At 32.7% G+C, this 19,563-nt stretch overlaps 2 protein-coding genes across 2 annotated transcripts in view; one reads left to right on the forward strand and one right to left on the reverse strand.

The window, feature by feature from the left end:
- The window catches only part of LOC106105650 (periodic tryptophan protein 2 homolog), an 11,971-nt gene extending 8,330 nt beyond the window's left edge, over positions 1–3,641 (forward strand). The window contains exons 13-15 of the mRNA XM_013286074.1: positions 115–304; positions 899–1,100; positions 3,479–3,641. Coding sequence (XP_013141528.1) covers positions 115–304; positions 899–1,100; positions 3,479–3,608 — 522 coding nt within the window. The 3' untranslated portion in view covers positions 3,609–3,641. The remainder of the gene's footprint in view (positions 1–114; positions 305–898; positions 1,101–3,478) is intronic.
- A 433-nt stretch (positions 3,642–4,074) lies between these two features.
- Positions 4,075–18,602, reverse strand: LOC106105773 (sensory neuron membrane protein 2-like). Its single transcript, XM_013286211.1, has 10 exons — positions 18,322–18,602; positions 14,690–14,847; positions 13,873–14,017; positions 12,970–13,138; positions 11,184–11,275; positions 9,866–10,083; positions 9,117–9,242; positions 6,796–6,982; positions 5,630–5,755; positions 4,075–5,083 (listed from the first exon to the last, which is right to left on the reverse strand). Exons 1-10 carry the CDS (start codon positions 18,433–18,435, stop codon positions 4,859–4,861), a joined length of 1,560 nt encoding a protein of 519 aa, XP_013141665.1. The 5' UTR covers positions 18,436–18,602; the 3' UTR covers positions 4,075–4,858.
- Between the last annotated feature and the right edge of the window lie 961 nt (positions 18,603–19,563).

Consider the following 19,563-nt stretch of genomic DNA (forward strand, 5'->3'; position numbering starts at 1 on the left):
AGCCATTATCGACTCTAATCACTTGTAATAGTACATTTAGTATGAAACTTGGGAAATAACATAAGAAAAAACGCATTAACCATACATTATTCTGATCTGTTCCGTAAATACTAGTTTCTGACGTCTTCTGAACAGTATAGTAATGTTATATCCAGGCCATTCCGGTTGGAGACGAGCTCTACTCCAGCCGCGGTAAAGAATCTTCTAGAAGAAGGCGAGTGGGGCCGCGCGCTGCTCGCCGCGCTGCAGCTCAGCGAGCACAGCCTCATACAGCAGTGTGTAGAAGCTACACCACACACGGATAGTGAGTACAGCTTATTGCACTCACACTTCTTTAATGTCTCCCTAAGTGTAGATTTGTGAATATAAATCTACTAAGCGCTCAATAATGACTGCGTGTTTGTTTTTGTTGAGTCGCTAAAGTCTGAAATGAAATTTATGTTGAATTTTAGTGATGAAATTTTATAATATTCAGGGCCTGTCCCACCACTGGCTGATAGAGGCTCAGATAGCTTAAAAATGACGTCACTGTCAGATAAGGGAACAAAATCAGATATTTCCATCACATATTTTACATGTTCGATTTTTATCAGACAATTTACAATTTGGTGAGACAGGCCAATAAACTATTAAAACGCAATCATTTTTATATTGTTGATTATGTTAATTTCTAACTAGATGGTGCTTTCTTTGAATTTAAACTATTATTTGTTACATCGATAAATTACTGTTTTGTTTTCTTTAGCTAATTTTGGAAAGATTTTTATTAATTCAATAAGAAAATAAAAAATAATAATTTTTTCAAAATTTATGAACAACTAATATTGTTTAACCTTGGCACACCACTTGTATGAATACTCTATCATCCGACGTGCCAACTAACTACCCTTTTGTCCAGTCGAGTTAACAGTGCGGGATCTAGAAGATGAGTACCGGCACCGTCTGGCCAGCTCCGTGGCTCGTCTTCTAGAAGACAGCCGGCACCTGGAGCAGCTGCTGGTGTGGGCGCGCGCGCTGCTGGCGCCAGCCCGCCTGCCGCAGACTGCGCTGCTCGCGCTCGAGAAGGTCCTCACTGCTAAATACTCGCAGCTCAGCAAAATGTAAGTTAACATTTATAGTATATGCTGCCAAACCAGTAGCGACATTCGCCAAAATAGCGAAGCGATTGCTGTAAACATCCATAGTTACCTTTAATCGACGAAAGAGACAAACAGACGATCTTTCTTTTTTCTTCCACTGTTAAATAAACCCATTTCTTTATTTCCTTATAAGAAAAGAGTGGGAAGGGATAGGGGACTTAAATTAGGCCTGCTAGTTTTATATTTATTTTGAACTAGTTATTGCTCGTGACTTCGCTCGCGTATAATTAAAAAATATACTCTATGTTACTGATAACGTAGCTTTTTAAGAGTGAAAGAATTGAAATAGGCCCAATAGTTTTTGAGTTAAAAATCTTACCCCTTTATAATATTGTACAGTATAGATTTTTCGATTTTCTAGAAGAAGCAGCTGTCCCAATCCCTACTTCTTTTAGCTACGCTCTTGTAACGTAGATTTTAAAAATATTTATAGTAAACTGTCTCAATAGTTAAAAAAATCATTATAACAATCATTTACATACAATTTGAAAGCCTTTTCTTAACTATATTAACAAAATTAATAAATCAAACCACAAATGAGGTCAAACAGCGTTACGTAAATCATCAGCTGCTTGTCACGGCCGTCATACGTCACGTCATCTTGACACAAGCAAATCACGACGATAAGTTATTTACACTATGAGTACTACTAATGTTTCATGCCACACTCAGAGTCGTAAAATGATCGCTTTTGTAATCCCTTAGTAATTTATCAAAATTACTGTGTTAAGGTCAGAGGGTTGTAGTTAGAATTTATGACGTAGCTTCCTTGTTATTTAAATTTCGAAATGCTTTAACGGAAATCAAAGTTAGTCAAATGAAATATGTTAATAATGAATGAAATATGTTAATATTGACTTAGAAGTTTTTACTAATAATTTGTATATAAATTCTATTTAAAAATGACTTATCTCTCGAAAGACATTGCATTCGAAAACATTCCAATTATCTTTTTGGTACATTCCGTCTTTTTTTTATTATCGAAAAGTTTAAAATTTACTTATATTTTGTGTAACTATCCTAATCATACTTCATACTAATAGTATAGAAGCAAAAGTTTAGATAGATGGATGGCTGTTTGTTAGACTCTGTAGCCGAAACGGCTGAACCGATTTCGTTGAAATTTGGCATAGATCTATAGAATAGTCTGGAAAAACACATACGTTTTTTCAAAATTCCACGCGGACGGAGTCGCGGGCGAAAACTGGTGTTGTGATAATTGGCGCATTTTAACTTTGTATTGATTGAAATAAAACTGTGATTTACTTTTATTTTATACTAGCTGTCGTCCGCGACTCCGTCCCCGTGGAATTAAAAAAAACCAAAAGGGAGTAGCCTATCTATCGACTAAACCTACATCTAAGCCAAATTTCAACGAAATCGGTTCAGCCGTTTAGGCTACAGAGTCTAACAAACATCCATCCATCAAGCCATCCATTCATCCATCTAAACTTTCTCATCTACAATATTAGTATGATAACCAAGTGGTTTCTTCATGCATTTAAGATAATTTTTTGTTTGGTTTAACCATCGGAAATCTCCTCAAGCGTGTGGTTGCATTACATAAAGCCGGGCATCAATCACCCGCAGACGTACGATAAGGTCAAGTGCGTGATAATGTGATACTCACGATAATACTGTCAGGTGGAACGAATGTACACACACTATATATATTGCAATGTTTTATATTTAGTTCCAAAATATTAGAGCCCCCATTCGTACGGGCGGTTTTATAACGCGCGTTTAAATTGCGTTAAAATCACCCATGTATTTGCAGCGCTTTTAAAACGCGACGGTTTTTTTCACGCAATTTAATATTAGTGTTTTGCGAACTAAACAACAGGTTTAAATCTTTCGTGTGAGCGAGACGTAACAAAGCGTAAATGCCGAGTATTAAAACAACACGTTGGCGGCTCCTAAACGACGAACGGATTCAAATCACTTAATCGCAAGGCTAAAAAGGGAATGCGTCGCTGTTGAAAAGCACACTGCCTTAAGAACAAATATATGTAAAAAGATGTCGGTTTACTTGAAAGTTATCTTAACGCGCGTTATGAAAACGCTCGTGCGAAAGTTGATTATTGTAATGATTCTTAATTCTGCTTAGTATGGAGTTTCTAAAATATTTACAAACGTAATATTCGAAAACCTTTAATAGCGATTCGGCTTAATGCTGACTTTTTTAAAACTCCGGGAGATAAAATAGTTGTAATTTATTTTTATAATAAAACTTTTGGGTACAGTTTTATAAAATCTTAATAATCCTTAACCATTTTCGATAAAAGCTTTCGTCGTGGTAAGAATTATATGTACAACTAAAATAATTACTTTTCTTTCAGATGTGATTTCAACAAATACACGATACGCTGTATAAAGTCTGTGGCAGAGATCGCTCCCAAACAAGAGGATGTCGATATGGACACTGACAACGAATCCAGCGGCCGAGGAACTTTCTCTGATACAGACTAAATTAGTTTGATAATAAAAGATTTTTATACTGATTTTTTGAGTTTTATTTTAATGTAAGTTTTTTACACCTTTTTCGTCTAATTTTTCCTTTTAATATTCAAAATTTTATTTCAATTAAAGTACGAGTTATATGTATAACCTTTTTACGACTTAAAACACTTCTAGTAATAACAGAAAAGAATCGAACGCTTAAAAAAGCATTTTATCTCGACTTTCTAGTTAGACTGTCGTTTGTTTTTTAACAGACGTTTTTGTGATATCATAAACAGTGTATTTAAGAAAACACATACTAAAAACAAAATTCCTTTGTGTTTATAATTCGAGAGAATGCGGGCTAAGAGATAAACCGATTCACTGAATCCTTTACAAGAAATAATCAGGTGAAAACAAAATATATGGGTGTTTTGAAGGACATAAAAAAAACAAGTGTACTAAAAATAAGATTTATTTACAATATTAACTAAAACACACAAAGTGCTTAGGTAGCTTTTCAACAAGCATAACAGTACAGTTTGAACTCTACCCTGATCCAAAAATCTATATTTACATAAATAAATAGTTCATGTTATCTAAAGGTCCGAATTACATTTTTTTAAAGTCGGACACAAGAAATTTTATTTAGTAATGAAAGTCATGTATACTTGAGACATATTACAAAAAATAATCAGTAGTGCAACATCATGGTAAAAAAACAAAACATACCAATCTTAAAGTATTAATTACTCTTGTCCTATGTTTAAACACCTAACCGTATACATTTTGGTTTACTACAAATAGGTACTTATTAGTTTAGAGTTACGTAAACTTCAAGGCAAGATTAAACTGGAGTGGAAATAACAACGAAAATAACTATAGAAAAGTCTCTTATTCTTAGAATAATAACATCAAAAAGACACTTGTTGGGGATTATTCCCAACCGTCACCCCGCTCTGTCCCCACGTGGCGACAGATTAAAATAAAAAGTTTCATCCGTCCCACCTTTTGCAACGAGTGGACGGTTGGAACTTATTTTATTTTACATCGGTTCCATCTGTCACCTTATTCGTAATATTGGAACTAAAAAGTGGGACAAATGAACCTTTTTATTCTCACGTGGGGACATAGCAGGGTGACGGTTGGGAATAATCCGTTGTAGGTAACAAAGTGTTACTAATTCATTCAATTTCTGACGTAATTTAATCACTGTTTTTTTAACTAACTTTCGAAAATAATTGATCATTAATGTGTCTCTTCTAGATTTTATTTAAATGTTAGTGTTTGTTGATTCCTGTAGGCTTTGAGGGTCGTGTGATGAAATTAATGCTGTTATTCCTGCGACAGGCGGGGATGGCTCCGGAGCGGGCGACCGCGATACCAGATATCACCACAGATATTAGAGCTATCACCAATATTGCCCATCTCACTGTCTCCACGTAGCCTAGTAACGTATGAGAGTGTCTCAATTCCTCTTGAATAGCTTCTGTTATTTCTGCACCCTAGAAAAGTAGAACACTTTAAGCGTAACTGTTGTGTTCTGTTGATTTTTATTTAAATATAATCAAAAATAATAAGCCTATGTGTTTTTCCAGACTATTCTCTACGTCTATACCAAATTTCATCGAGATCCGTTCAGCAGTTTAAACTACAAACTCTGACAAACATCCATCCATCTAAATAGTAAGATTACTTGATAAAAAGACAAATAGAACTTATTTATTACTATAGTATTATAAAATTTGTTCTACATGCGAAATTAACAATTCGATTTAAATGACTATCAGTTAGGTAATTACGAACGTATCAATTTCTATTCAGATACGCGAATTGAAACAGAACGTGGCGACGCGTGTGTTCAATGGTTCCTATTGAATTTAAATGACAGTCCACATTGGTCGCATCTGTAGTATTACATGATTAAATTCACCCATTTTAATTGACAATTAACAGAGGATTTCACATTTTGACTGCAAAATGTGTCATTCAAATTGATATAAATGATTACATCATCCTTATTTCTAGTTGAATTTTTGAAGTATATTTACCTCATCGAACCATAACAGTGGGAATATTCCTGTGCGCACGTTGGCCAGCTGCGGGAGATTGGGCATGTTGCGTAATTCTATATTGAACTGGATGCGCTGCGCTCCCTTCATCACCACTCCTGTCACCTGTCATCATCATCATTTAAAAATTGTCGATAGAACGTTGTTATCTGTAATAGTTTTTTATATCATAAGGTGGTAAACAAGCGACCGGAATCTGCCTAAATGGCGAAACGACCAATGACTATAAATATTCGTAATAGCGGATGCGTTGCCTACCCTAAATCGACGGAGGAGGAGTCGCACCTAAAAAGGATATTTCGCTTTCTTATGGGTCTCCTCCAATAGTAAATCTAATTTACAATAGTTATAGTACTAGTAAAGTACTGCATTATCTGTGGGTTACATCTTAATAGAATAATCTAGTATGGTTTCCCCAAAAAAAGCGATGACTCGAAATCTATTAATAAACGTTATAAATCTCTGAGATGAACGAAACACGTTTTCCGTGAAACTGTATTCCACTCAAACTACGTCACAACACACGCTGTGTTAACTATAAAGTTTATTTATTGACTGTTATCTAATTTATCACATTTCAGCAAACTGGTATCAAGGACATGCAAATAATTCCTTTTCGAAATATTATGTTACTATGCGATATTGTGTAGTTATTTGTTTGAAAAGGAAATCTCAAGTTACATTGCCCTTTACTGTTTTCCTCATTGCTTTTACTGGGAAATATAAGTGTACAGGGAAAATGATATGTTATTATTAGTAAAAAAGAGAGCGATATCGTCGCTAATTTTTCCAGAGTTTATGAATTTTCTCTAAGTACACAATAAAAGTGTACATTTCTGTTACATTACACTGATAATGTAGACAAAAGGAAAATAGACGTCACATTCTTATCAAGTATTAGGGTTTTTATTAAGATTTCCCTCAAAATGTATTGTTTTTTTTTCTTCAATTTTGAAGAAAAAAAATAATACCTTTTTGCTTATTTAAGTAATTAACAAAATAAGCAAACTGCGTGTGTACTTTGAGATTTTATCTGTACAATTATTTTTGATAATTTAACAGTAGAAACCAATCTATCCACAGTTGAAAAAAAAGATAAACGAAATATTATATAATTTACTAGGTACTATTTAGTAGTTACTAACCGGATCTAAGTATATGAAACTCTTATGCTTCTCCTTGTCCGGGAACAATCCGTGATAGACGTACTCCCGCGCCTCCTCCGAGGCGAGGTAGAAGTGCGGCAGAGAGAGTAGCGCCGGCGCGCCTTGGCACGGCATCAGGTTCAGAACGCCCATCAGCAAGCATCCGTCGTGACTTGCACTCCAGTTCCTACAAGAAAGAACATTTTAAACTCACCTCTGGTTTTGTGAATCTATTCCGCTGTTTGTTTCCTTTCAAGATACCGTTTTTATTTGTAATCCGACGCATTTTTGTATAATGGCTTGGGCTTATATCGTGCTGTTTGACGCGAGTAACCACTTAAGTAAATGAATCATGTACTTTATGGAACAATTCATAGATTATCAAAGAGCTCTTATATCTTAAAATAATGCTGTATGTCTATGCCAGGGGTGGTGAACATTTGTATGTACGTAAGCTACAAAGCTTCAAATGTACATACTTGGATATATTTCTATTTCGTTTTTATAAGCTTTTATGTTGTTTGTTTATCGGAGTTTTTATGGCCAGTTAAAAGTTAAGTTGATGTTTTATGATTGTAACGCAATTTGAAAACGAAAGCTTAAATTGCTTTTTGCTCTTCCTCTACATCGTTCCACATAAGTGAAATTCAAATATTGTGTTACATACAAGTTGAAATTGTACTTCATGTATTTTCTCTATACAATTTTTTTAACATTAGAAACATAAAGTATAACTACATGACATAAAGTTCAGTGTAGCGTTTATTTAAACATGCTGTCCTGCATTGCAAAACGCGGACACATAACCTATTAGTTTTAATGGCGAAACAGAGTTGGCGGAACAAGTTATAATTTTAATACTCTTTTTTATTCACGCAATTTCATAGAACTGCTAGTGAATTTAAATGTTTGCTATACGTTGCGCATTTTGTAACTTGCTGAATACATTAAATCTGGGAAACAATCATCGCATCTATGCATGTTTGCTAATTACTAAGAGCAGGCGCTTCTAGTTATCATGTTGGAAATGCGCCAAATAAGTTATAGGAGTTGATGCATCGAAAATATATTTTAATTAGTATAAATGACTTTAATTATAATTGTTCATTTAATATTTAAACTTTAAAAACAAAATCTACTTTGTTCCGATCTTAGGTACTTTCCGTTAGCTGACAAACTAGTTCATTTACTTTGCAAATTATTGCTCAGAGCCGCTGTGAAGGAGCCACAATTCTAAGTATATTTAAAACAAAACATTTATCACTGTCAAGGAATAATACTTTAAAATCCATTCAGTGGTTTTGGTCTCAGTTGTCATCATTAAATACTTTGGTAAACAAAGGATCTAGATTTAATCACCAGTAGTTAGTTATTCAACAAAGATAGGTCTCAAATGTTTTAGAGCTATTTAGATTGTAAGATGGCAAACTCTAATGGATATCAGAAATGATTTATAGAAAGCATCATGTATTGTTTCTGTAATTTTTTCATCTTAACTGTAAGATATTTTCATCTCATATTATAGGATTATTCCTTTAATTTAATCTACAAAGTAAAACGTAACATATACCATTAAAAAATAAACATGTTTGACGACTGGTTGATTTGATTATTATTAATTACTAGCTGTTGCTCGCGACTTCGCCCGCGTGGAAGTACAAATATAACCTATTACGTTCTCCTTATTATTTGTGTTCGCGATATCTTCTAAACTATTAGTCCAATTTAAATACTGTAAGAGACAATTTTATTCTACATTAAATTCTCCTGATAACAAACGAATTTGTATAAGGATTAATATTGAAATCAATAAAAGAACGCTGCAAATAGCGTGTAGTTTTTAATTCATTTTTTAAACAAAAAAGTGGTTATTGTAAGAAAACCGTTAAAGATAGATATATGCTATCGCGGACTTTTCTGTAGAACTTTTTGAGATCTACAATTCTTTCATACATCATTTTTATATACCTCAAGCGGTTTAGGCAGTGTAAGCCGAGAAAAGTTAAAGTTTAGTGAATTTTTAACACCGGCGTCTAGAAACACGCTGTTTATTAATAGTTCCTAAACATTAGTAATAATAAAATAAAGCCTATGTTACTCACAGATAAATTACCTTTCTAATGGTGAAAGAATTTTTAAAATCGGTCTAGTGGTTTTTGAGTTATTTCCTCTTAATAATATTAGTATAGACTACTCAACTGATATCTTCAAAGATACTAATGATCTTCCACTTCTTATTTTTAGAAATAGGATAAGAAGTAGAAAATGTTCCTTTCTTGTCTTATACCTTGTTTTTGTATAAAACACTTAACTTTACTTACTTTCTACAGAAGCATTTGTTGGATGGATTGACACTCTTTGAAGCAAGCGCTGTTTCAGTTAGCTCGTAGTAGTACGCACTCATGTTGAAGATCGATCTCTTGCCGATGAGGTCCACAGCCAAAGATCTGCGTTATGATACAAAATATTAATGAACTAATAGTTTCCCAACTCTTTATAACCATTCATTAGTTTTTGGTTCGATAAATTGAAATGCGTTTCTCAACTATTTAACTTGAGTTTTACTCCTTTGAAACGTGATAACACTAATGGAATGATATAATAAATGGAATCTTCAGCAAGCATTAGGTTATTAAAAACTGGTGTTTAATGATGGATATCTTACTTTATTTGGTCTTAACGTATCGTATTTTGATGTCATATGATATTTAATGGTAAGTGATATCGGAAATATTTATGTAAATAACATAGTTATGGACTATAAATTCGATATGCCATAACACTTTTGGCGCGCGCGAACACTATTTTATGTACAATCCATTTGATGACGTCACTTGGCAGATAGACATGTTGGCAACAACCCTCCACCCTTACGTTCCATATTCAGTTTGCCAATAATAATTATGTAGATATAAAATTACCCAAAAAGTCTTATAAACACATTTTACTTTAAAACACTGCTAATTCTAGAAAATACAATTCCATTTATGTTAAAGTATGGACATGTTAAAATATATGTTAGTTGCTCCTGTTAAAAATTATAAAATAGCTTGTAATAAAGATTGCTAACCTGCAAATATCAGGGTCGTAAGTGTATAATTTTTCGGGTACGTTGTTTTCATCGATTGGTGGGAAGATAGAAGAGTCGGATCCGTTAATCATGCCGCAGTAGGGATCGCCCCACTCCTTCATAGTACGCCTGTCCTTGTACGACACGATGTGGCCCAACTCGTACACGTTTTCTGTACCACGGACCATATCGAATGGTCCTAATTGAGTATTGTTCCACTGGAAATTACAGGACAGTATTTAAAAAAAAATATATCTGGTAACCATTCCAGCTCTAAATTTCAAATTGCCTAGGCTGTATCTAGACTAGGAAACACACGCACTGACGCACTTCTTTGATTGTTATTATGCAATGTGGATATTTTTGCTAAAATTTGCACTTCGCATAAATCACCTTACTAAATTTAACATTTTAAATTTAGCTATCCAACTAATATTTTTAAATGCGAAAGATTAGATGGATGGATGTATGGATGGATAGATGGATGTTTGTAGCCTAAAGGGCTGAAGAAACCTCGATGAAATTTGGCATAAATGTAGAGGATAGTCTGGAAGAACACATAGGGTACTTGCTTTTGTTTTTTTTATTCCGCGCGGACGGAGTCGTTAGCAAAATCTAGTTTACTTATATATTTAACTTGACTTGTACTCGTATAAGCGAATTATTTCTCTTACAGTTTGTTTCAGGGCATATTAAATAATTTTATATAATAAAAGAGAAAATGAAAAATATAGTGGACAGAAAGACCGCGTTGAACGTAATTTCCTGCGACGAACCGAGTTTATACGAAGAAATGGAGAAATATCAAGACTGCTTCTTCACGATACATTTATTTTATTGTTATAATGAAAGGTTAAGGAAGTATATGAAAAATTCTAGCTCCAACACAAATTTAAAGCATAAGATATAGAAACATTTCGAATCAAAGTGCACTGCTAAAAGAAGTAAATTCGAAAAAAAAAAACATCAAAGTGATTTCGCTAGTTGTAAAATCAAAAGACTTAAAATGTACGGTTAAAGGCAACTTGGTTCGGTCATTGACTTTATGGAATTTGCATCGCAGAAATAACTTGTTCTTGTTGACAGTAACCTACTTTTTAACAAGACTTGTCCAAGTATACGTAGATACTACGTAAAAACAAAATATCCACTAATAGTAAAACATACGAGTAACCATTCTAAAGATAAACCACAGTTATTGGATTTTTTGTGGTGTGATTCATTTTTGAACAACCGTTACTTTTCCTTTGTAAGCAAATAAGTACGGATTTGCGTCCATACGTGTGTAAACCTGTGTATTATAGTTAAAATGTCTTACATGAGCGAACATCGAGAAATAATATCCTTTGCCGTCGTCAGCGAGTCTCATTGTAGATGGCCGCTTAGCTCTCAATGTTCCGCAGACCAAACCTGGAATATCACATAGAATTCATTTATAATTGATATTTGATTTGGCACGTCGGGAATAAGATGACCCTTCTGCTCCACGTGCCAACTGAAGCGCCTGATATAATTTGCTTTACAATAGATGTCCAAAAATGAGGGAAAAAAGTTAAATACACATAATAAATTCCTTATGTTTATTTCACTGCCACATTCAGTGTCATTTTATGGAAATCTTTTTCCTCAAACTAATACATATGTGTGAACACTTACGACTTTGAGAGCTGAAGATGCTATTTGAGATTTTTGTATCTATTGTTCTTAATTGTTGATACTTTTTGTGCACAATAATTTCTAACATTTTGTGTTGACGTCAAAATGAGAATTTTGAAAAGGTAATCTGGCTTCATGAACCTCATACCTAACTCCTTGGGACTCCGAAGTAGCAAAACCGGTTTCAAGGTCGGTAAGATCGTTTTTGTTTAAAATAATAAGATAAATAAAGTAGCAAGATTTTAATAATATGGGACGTGCACATAATATTAATAATACTTTATCTCGTTATAACGTCTACATTGTTTAAACAAGTTTATGCTTTGGATACCATAATAAAGGCAAGATATAATTATGAAGTGACTATCAGAATTATTTACCTTATCCTGTAATCAGCCATTTATCTTCAACTTAGTGTACTTAAGATTTAAGGAGTATTAATTATATCCTACTAATATTATAAATGCGAAAGTTTAGATGGATGGATGGATGTTTGTTAGCGTTTGTAGCCTAAACGGCTGAACGGATCTCCATGAAATTTGGCACAGGTTAAGAGCATAGTCTGAAAGAACACATAGGGTACTTTTTATCCCGGGAATAGTTACGGTTCCTGTGGGATACATTAATTTAGTTTTTTAATGTATACTCGATCATTCTGCAACGGTTCAACATATCCTTTTGAAATTTGGCACAGATATAAAACAAAGTCTGGAGTACACATGGGATGAGGTTCATCCCCGAGAAATGTCCGGTTCCCGAGTGATATGTAGCTTTTGTTATTTATATAGTTCGTATGTTTTCTAATACCACGCGGACGAAGTCGGGGGCAACAGCTCGTAATAATATAATATAGAATAATAAGTAACGTATATTTTAATAAGTTAATTGGCAATTAATTTTTCATATACCAAAGCCGAAGCGTTCTGTAAAAGCGATTAGGGAAGGGCTGAAGTCCAACAATGGTCAGATATAAGTTACGATATACTTGTTATAAGTTACGATGAAAGTACACGCAGATTACGTCAGTGGTACCGTATGCTAAATATAATAATGTAAGTTGGCTGTAGTCATCATACTTTCATACTATAAATGCGAAAGTTTAGATAGATGGATGGATGGATGTTGTTAGCGTTTGTAGTCTAAACGGCTGAACGAATGACGATGAAATTTGGCATAGATGTAGAGGATAGTCTGGAAGAACACATAGGCTACTTACTGTTGTTTTTTTTAATCCCACGCGAACGGAGTCGCGGGCGAAAAAACATAAATAAAAAAATATTAAGATTGATTATGAAAGATTACAAGGGTGAAATTCTATAAGTATGGATGGATTATGTAAAAGAGGACATACTTAATTCAGATATGACGGCTGATAGAGATGTATGGAAGAGCATACTGTGCCGACTCTGTATGGACAAGAGCAAGTTAATAATGAAGGCTATACTCACTCAATGCGGAGTTATCTGCGTCACAATTGAGGTAAGTACCGTCGAATAATAAATCCTTAACTTTGACCCTCATGAATGGATCCGCCAGATTGCCGAAGAATATCTCCAACGCTTTATTTACGGAGCCCAATATTGCTGGCAACATACCGTTAACAGTCAATATAACACCCTGAAAAGAAAACATCAATGAATCAAGTCGAGTTGAAGGTTAGATCAAAGATATATTTAATTTCCTGCAGTAAAATAACGGATAATAAATTTCCATTGTATACGAATAAATCGAATTTGTAGTATAAAATAATAAAATTAATATTAGACGTAGCTACAGTATATGATAGATCGTAAATCTCGGCACGACAATCGGTTGTAAAAAGCCTACCTTGGAGATAATAAAATGTAAGTTCAATACTAATGAACATTCCAATACAAGGTAAAAAACGTGAGAAATTTTAGACGTTTTTTCATACAAGTAACCAAAGGTATTTTCAATATCCAGCTGCTCACAATAGCTGTCTTAATCATTTGACAATTTATCTACTTTTTATAGAGATGACGTAAATTTGAAAAAAAAGTGTTTTCAATTCAATAGTTTTTGTTTTTTGTAAAACTAAAATTAACATAAAATCGACAATAGATAATAAAATTTAAATCAGATTAAAGGAAATATCGCAAATATCAAACACTTAGCCAGAGTTCAGGTATATCGCGAAATGGGATAAGAAAAATATATCAATATCATATATTCTAACTTTACTGAATGATAAGTATCAAAAGATACAAACTTAATGGTGGATAACTAAATGCTGATCCTTAACAGACGAGCTCTTTGTAAAGCAAGGAAAGAATGCATACAGAGCATGTAATACGAATCGGAGACATCATAAAGTTTGTATAGCAACATACCATATAGGTAAGATTGATAACAGTGAGTTCGTCATGTTCGCTGAGTGTGCCGGACGCCTGTGCGTCGAACACAAACGATTTCTTCAGCGTATATTTCACTGTGTCATTCTCACCGTATCCCAGGACAGTTTTCTCTCGATACTCTCTAGAATGTTAGAATAGTTATATTAAACTATGGAATATACAATAGATATCGTAACAATCGTAGAATTACTACCTCACTAAAGGTACAATTTTCATTTTTGTATTCACTCCCGGATATAAAATTAAAAAACAAACATGACTAAGCAACAATATTAATATGTAATTTAATGTGTTCAGTAATTGACCATACATATAATCGATTTTTGATTTTAGAACGCGATATGGAAAATTACGAGTGCTTCGTAATTGGTCCCAATTGTTTGATACGCATCGGTTTAAAAAAAAACAGCTATTTTAGAATCTATTATGAATTGAAGTTAATGGCATTATAGATTTTTTCCTATCCTTGCATTGTTAGGAACGATAAAGATTATTATCCGCGTTGTTTTTTTTTAATTACACAGTACATATCGGGTAAAGGTCATCTATTGTAGGTTATAACTGTTAAATGATCAAATTTTACAATAAATAACTACAAAAATTAACAGTTTTTGGTCTTTATTAGTATGAAGAGACAAGTTTTCTAATTTGCATAGCTACTTGTAACGCCATCTGTCGAATTTACAGATGTACTAATTGTTTTAGTCGGGATATCCGTGGTATAAAAATTAGATACAATGGCGATATAAGAACTTATTTACTTATTCTAAGTATGTTACTTGTAATAACTTACTTGTAAACATAAGGTCCAATTTCTTGTAGCCGCGGCTTTTCTCCTGCGAAGACCTCCTCAGGATTGCTAATGTTGAATATGTAGACCTTAAATGTAAGAGGCATCGGCAGCTTTTGCCATTTCTCGAACATCTTCGATGATTTATCAATTTGTACATTCTGAAAAAGTACATTTATGAACTCAAATTTAATAAACAATTTAATATTTTTCAACTGGGGAAGTAGTCGCGGTGGTCGAAATTAAGAACGGGTAATTTAATATGAAACCAAAATAATTCAAAACAATATGATCTCACTTTTCAATAAAGTAGGTTTTGCTCGCGACTTTGTCTGCACAGACGTAAAAAAATAAGCTTACGTTACTCAGTGATAAAGTAGCTTTTTAGTGCTGAAATTATTTTTAAAGTACCCTTAGTAGTTTTCGAGTTTATAGGTTACATTCAAAAGTACAAATCTTTCCTCTTTATTAGAAGCGTAGATTATGTGTATTATCCATTGAAGGTATTACTTAAGGTTATTAGTTTAAGGTCAATTAGTAAAGCGGCGATATTTATCAAGTTATGGTAATTGCCTATACCGTTTTTCTGATTGATTTTATCTATACTATTATAATAAAGGGTAAACACACACTTCTTTGTTGCCTAAGATGTCAGCAATCACAGCATATTTTTGAACCTTTTTTTTTTTTTTAATAAAAAGCCCCACACTTACGTCACGCTTTAGGCTATATATTCTCACGTCATTAAACTTAGAAGGTAAATATTATGGATAAAAACCCTAATGTGGGAGAGACCATAAATTGCTGCCAACATCAAGGAAGCAAGATTGTCAAGGTTTGTCATGTCATGTCTTTTTGACATTTGCAAATGTAAATAATGAAATAAAATTTTCATAATTCCATACGGATAAAGCTGCACGGGAACTGCTAGTTCATTATAATTAAAAACAACGTGTTATAAATTATGTTACAGTTTAAATAAATTGAAATAAAATATACAGATTTAATTAAGATAATACTCTAAGAGATTCTCATCAAGATTGTTTTTATTAAGTTCACTAACTGGGGATTTCAATTTCAAACATCTTTGTACAATTCTATCCTTGGCACTAAAAAAACTAGGTAGTCCACCTACTATATTAAGACAGCGAGTCCCAAAAAAGCAATCATTTATATACGAACGTGTCGGGGCACTACAAAAATAGTTGTCAGAACTACTTTATAATTTTTTGTAATTACATCTCATGAATATTCAATTTATTTAATAAGATGTTTAATTAAAAAACTATACATACTGTATCGAAGTAGCCTTTGATTTTCGACGATTTATACTTTTTACAATAGTAATAAGCATAATAAAATATTGTACTTGTCGTGACAACGATTTCTGTAACTCTGTTAGCACATATTTTGGATACCTAATTGTAATCTTACTAATATTATAAATGCTAAAGTTTAGATGGATGGATAGATGGATGGATGGATGGATGGATGGATGGATGGATGGATGGATGGATGTTTGTTAGCGTTTGTAGCCTAAATGGCTAAACAAATCTCAATGAAATTTGTCACAGGTTTAGAGCATAGTCTGGAAGAACACATAGGCTACTTTTTATCCCGGGAATAGTTACGGTTCCCGTGGGATTCATTAATATATCTTTCATACGATTCAACATATCTTATTGAAATTTGGCACAGATATAAAACAAAGTCTGGAGTACACATGGAATAAGCTCTAGAGAAATGTCCGGTTCCCGAGGGATACGTAACTTTTTGTAATTTATACAGTTTGTATGTATTCTAATACCATGCGGACGAAGTCGCGGGCAATATCTATATAACTTAAGGCAACAAATCTACATTTGAAGCTACAATAGTATTCTTATCTTATGCAAGAAGTAGTTTTATTGCAATGCATTGTATTTAATTATTGACATAAGAATAACTTTACCGGATTAATTTATAATAATACATTTTATTATCACTTTACGTGTATTAAGATAAATGAAATCTAAAGAAAACTAGATGTCTCTGCCCGGTATTGCTTGGGTAATAATTAAAATTGTAAATAAAATAATAATGTAGCATTTTTAATTAATGTTATTTATCTATTTGGTTACTTATTTGACATATGCAGTTAATTTAATTTAAAAATTCGGTTTATCAGCAACTGCCTTTATGATTTTATTTATCTACCCTCTGGAGGCAAAGGAGACGCAAGGAAGCAAGGTTGCCGTGGATTATAATCATGTCATTACATTTGACATTTGTACTTGATAAAATATATATACAATAAAATGCAATTTTCATAATTTCATGCTGATAAAGGCGCACGGAAACAGCTAATTATCTATATTTTTATATACCGATACGTATATATATTATTGAAATATATATATAACTCAAATGACATAAAGCCTTATTGGTTTTAAACACCTATTTTTAATGTTTCTTTAATGTCTTATAGGTTTTTAGTTCATGTAGACGCCGCTTAAGGTGTCTGGTATCATAAAGTGAGAACCTCGGCCTGAATCTTAAGTTGCTTTTCATTGTTTACACTGTGGATATTATATTTATTATAATATTAAATCGATTGTATATTATGTTAATGAAATAATGTCTGTAAACAGTCGTTGAAAATGTAAAAAATAGAAAAAAAGATCCTTTAATGAATGCGTGGGAAATTATAAAATTATTCTTAACATTTTTTTAAATAAGATTTCAATCTTCTTTAGTTTAATGTAAATAAAGTCGCATAAAACAGTAAATTATTACGAAGTTGCTGGATAATGATGAAATATATCTTAATACCATCGCGAAGTAATGTGAGATGTTTGAAAATTGCAATTATTACATTGTTTACAGGAGCAAAAACTACAGACATTGTGGATCGTATATCTATAAAACTCATGGTAAACTTTTATGTTGAGTAATAATTGATTAAGTATACATTTATCTCAGATTTTTTGGTATTGTCATAATTATCTTACTTCTAACTTATTAGTAATTAAATTAACATTATAAATGCGGAAGTATGGAAGTAGTTAGCGCTGTAAACCGTGCGGTATCGCGTGAGACAACTAGTTTGAAAGACTTCTGAAAATATATTTTTTTTCATGTGAGAATTTAGATATTTTTTTTATGTGCTGTTTTTGAGTAAATCCTTGGTAAAACATACTGATGTGCTAGATTAGACGAAAATTGTAACATACGCTTATAGGTTTCAAACCTTCTTTTATAACTACATCAAATTATAATATTGAAACCGGTAATCTAACGCTTATTTTAGATATTTTAAACATATTGAGTTGAACATTTTGTGAAACATGTTATGTTAAAATCATATAGTAGCAACATTGTACGAAAGTAACATAGTTATGTTATGTTACAAATCATATACATGTTAATTGTAGATACAAAAAAATACCTCCTCCTTTTTATTACTGGTTTAGAATTACGTGCTAAGTGTAATCAAAAGTTTTGTGTTTTATTCCGAATGATACAAGTGATGTTTTTAATGATGTGTTATTTTTATTCGAGCGTAAAACGTGTGGTAAATTTTACTTTAAATTAAATTATTTAACTAACAAGCAATAAATATTAAATACATTTTTCTAAGATAATCACTCTCTTACCTTTTGAACTTGCCGCTTTACTATTTTCGGGAAACCCCACGAAGCTAACACGATAGCAACAATGACAGCACAGATGGAAATTAAAAAAAATAACTTTGAATGCTTTCCCAACATTATCACAAATTGAAAAAACTTTCAATTTTAAACTTGCGAAATACCACAGATGATATTTTCGAGTTTCGATTAATGCAGATTAAAATTTAAAAATATTTTAGTGGAACATTTTTTAATTTTTAAATTTCAAATTCTCGGAACGGAATCCGTTGCAGAGGACCGTCTTCTTCGACACTTCGACGTTATAAACAATAACGGATCGGATGGTTCAACACGCGTGCTGTTTTCATTGTCATTTTTTTCGTTAAAAGCAAATAGCTTACGTAATTTGATACCTAGCTTAATAGGCAAAGCTATCTAATTTAATTAGTCCCATTACTAATTAAACAATTACATTGGGTATCAATAAATAATTAAACGAAAGGCAAACTAAGAGCGTGATAATGTTCTGGTATATTTTTTACTAAATTGCCCTAAAGAGACAATTCTTAGTTTGATGTTTACTGTATTATATTTAAAGTATTTATTTCAATCGTCCTTTTATGAATTAACCAAAATTGAAGTGCGAATACACTAGTAACAATTATGCTTTGCAAAATATGTTAATGTGTCTAGGACAGGCGAAATGTCAAGCCAAATAAAGAATTCAATTGAGTAAAAACTTCCATCGTAAGTACTTATTACATGGAGGTAATAAACAAGTAGTACTTCCATAGTAAAAACAAATCTTCAACAATGTACTAGTAAAGTGACGTAGCATTTGTCACTCAAGTTACGCATGTAATTAGAACTTAATTAAGTATCTCCGTGACTTACTTAACCTTGCTACAACGAGAACATGTAGAATTCTAAATTTAATAGTGATAGCTTAGTGATTACAGTTTGAAAAATAAATCCTTGCCTTTCATTCGCTGAAGTTTTACTTGAGATGCTTTAGACGCCAACATGAGAGATATTAAACTAAATATTGTATTAATAAATTATGATTACTTGATAGCATAATTGCATTTGAGCGTCGGTGGCTTAGTGCTTTGAACACTTGACTTGTAATCTATAGGTCTTGGGTTCGAATCCCGCCGTGTACCAATGTGATTTTCGATTTTTCGAATTTTCATATGTACATAATTTACCCGACGTTCTTACGGTGAAGGAAAACATCGTGATGCAACCTGCACATATTGGCGAAGA

The sequence above is a fragment of the Papilio polytes genome, unplaced genomic scaffold (genome assembly GCF_000836215.1).
Source record: "Papilio polytes unplaced genomic scaffold, Ppol_1.0 DF822733.1, whole genome shotgun sequence".
Lineage (NCBI taxonomy): Eukaryota > Metazoa > Arthropoda > Insecta > Lepidoptera > Papilionidae > Papilio > Papilio polytes.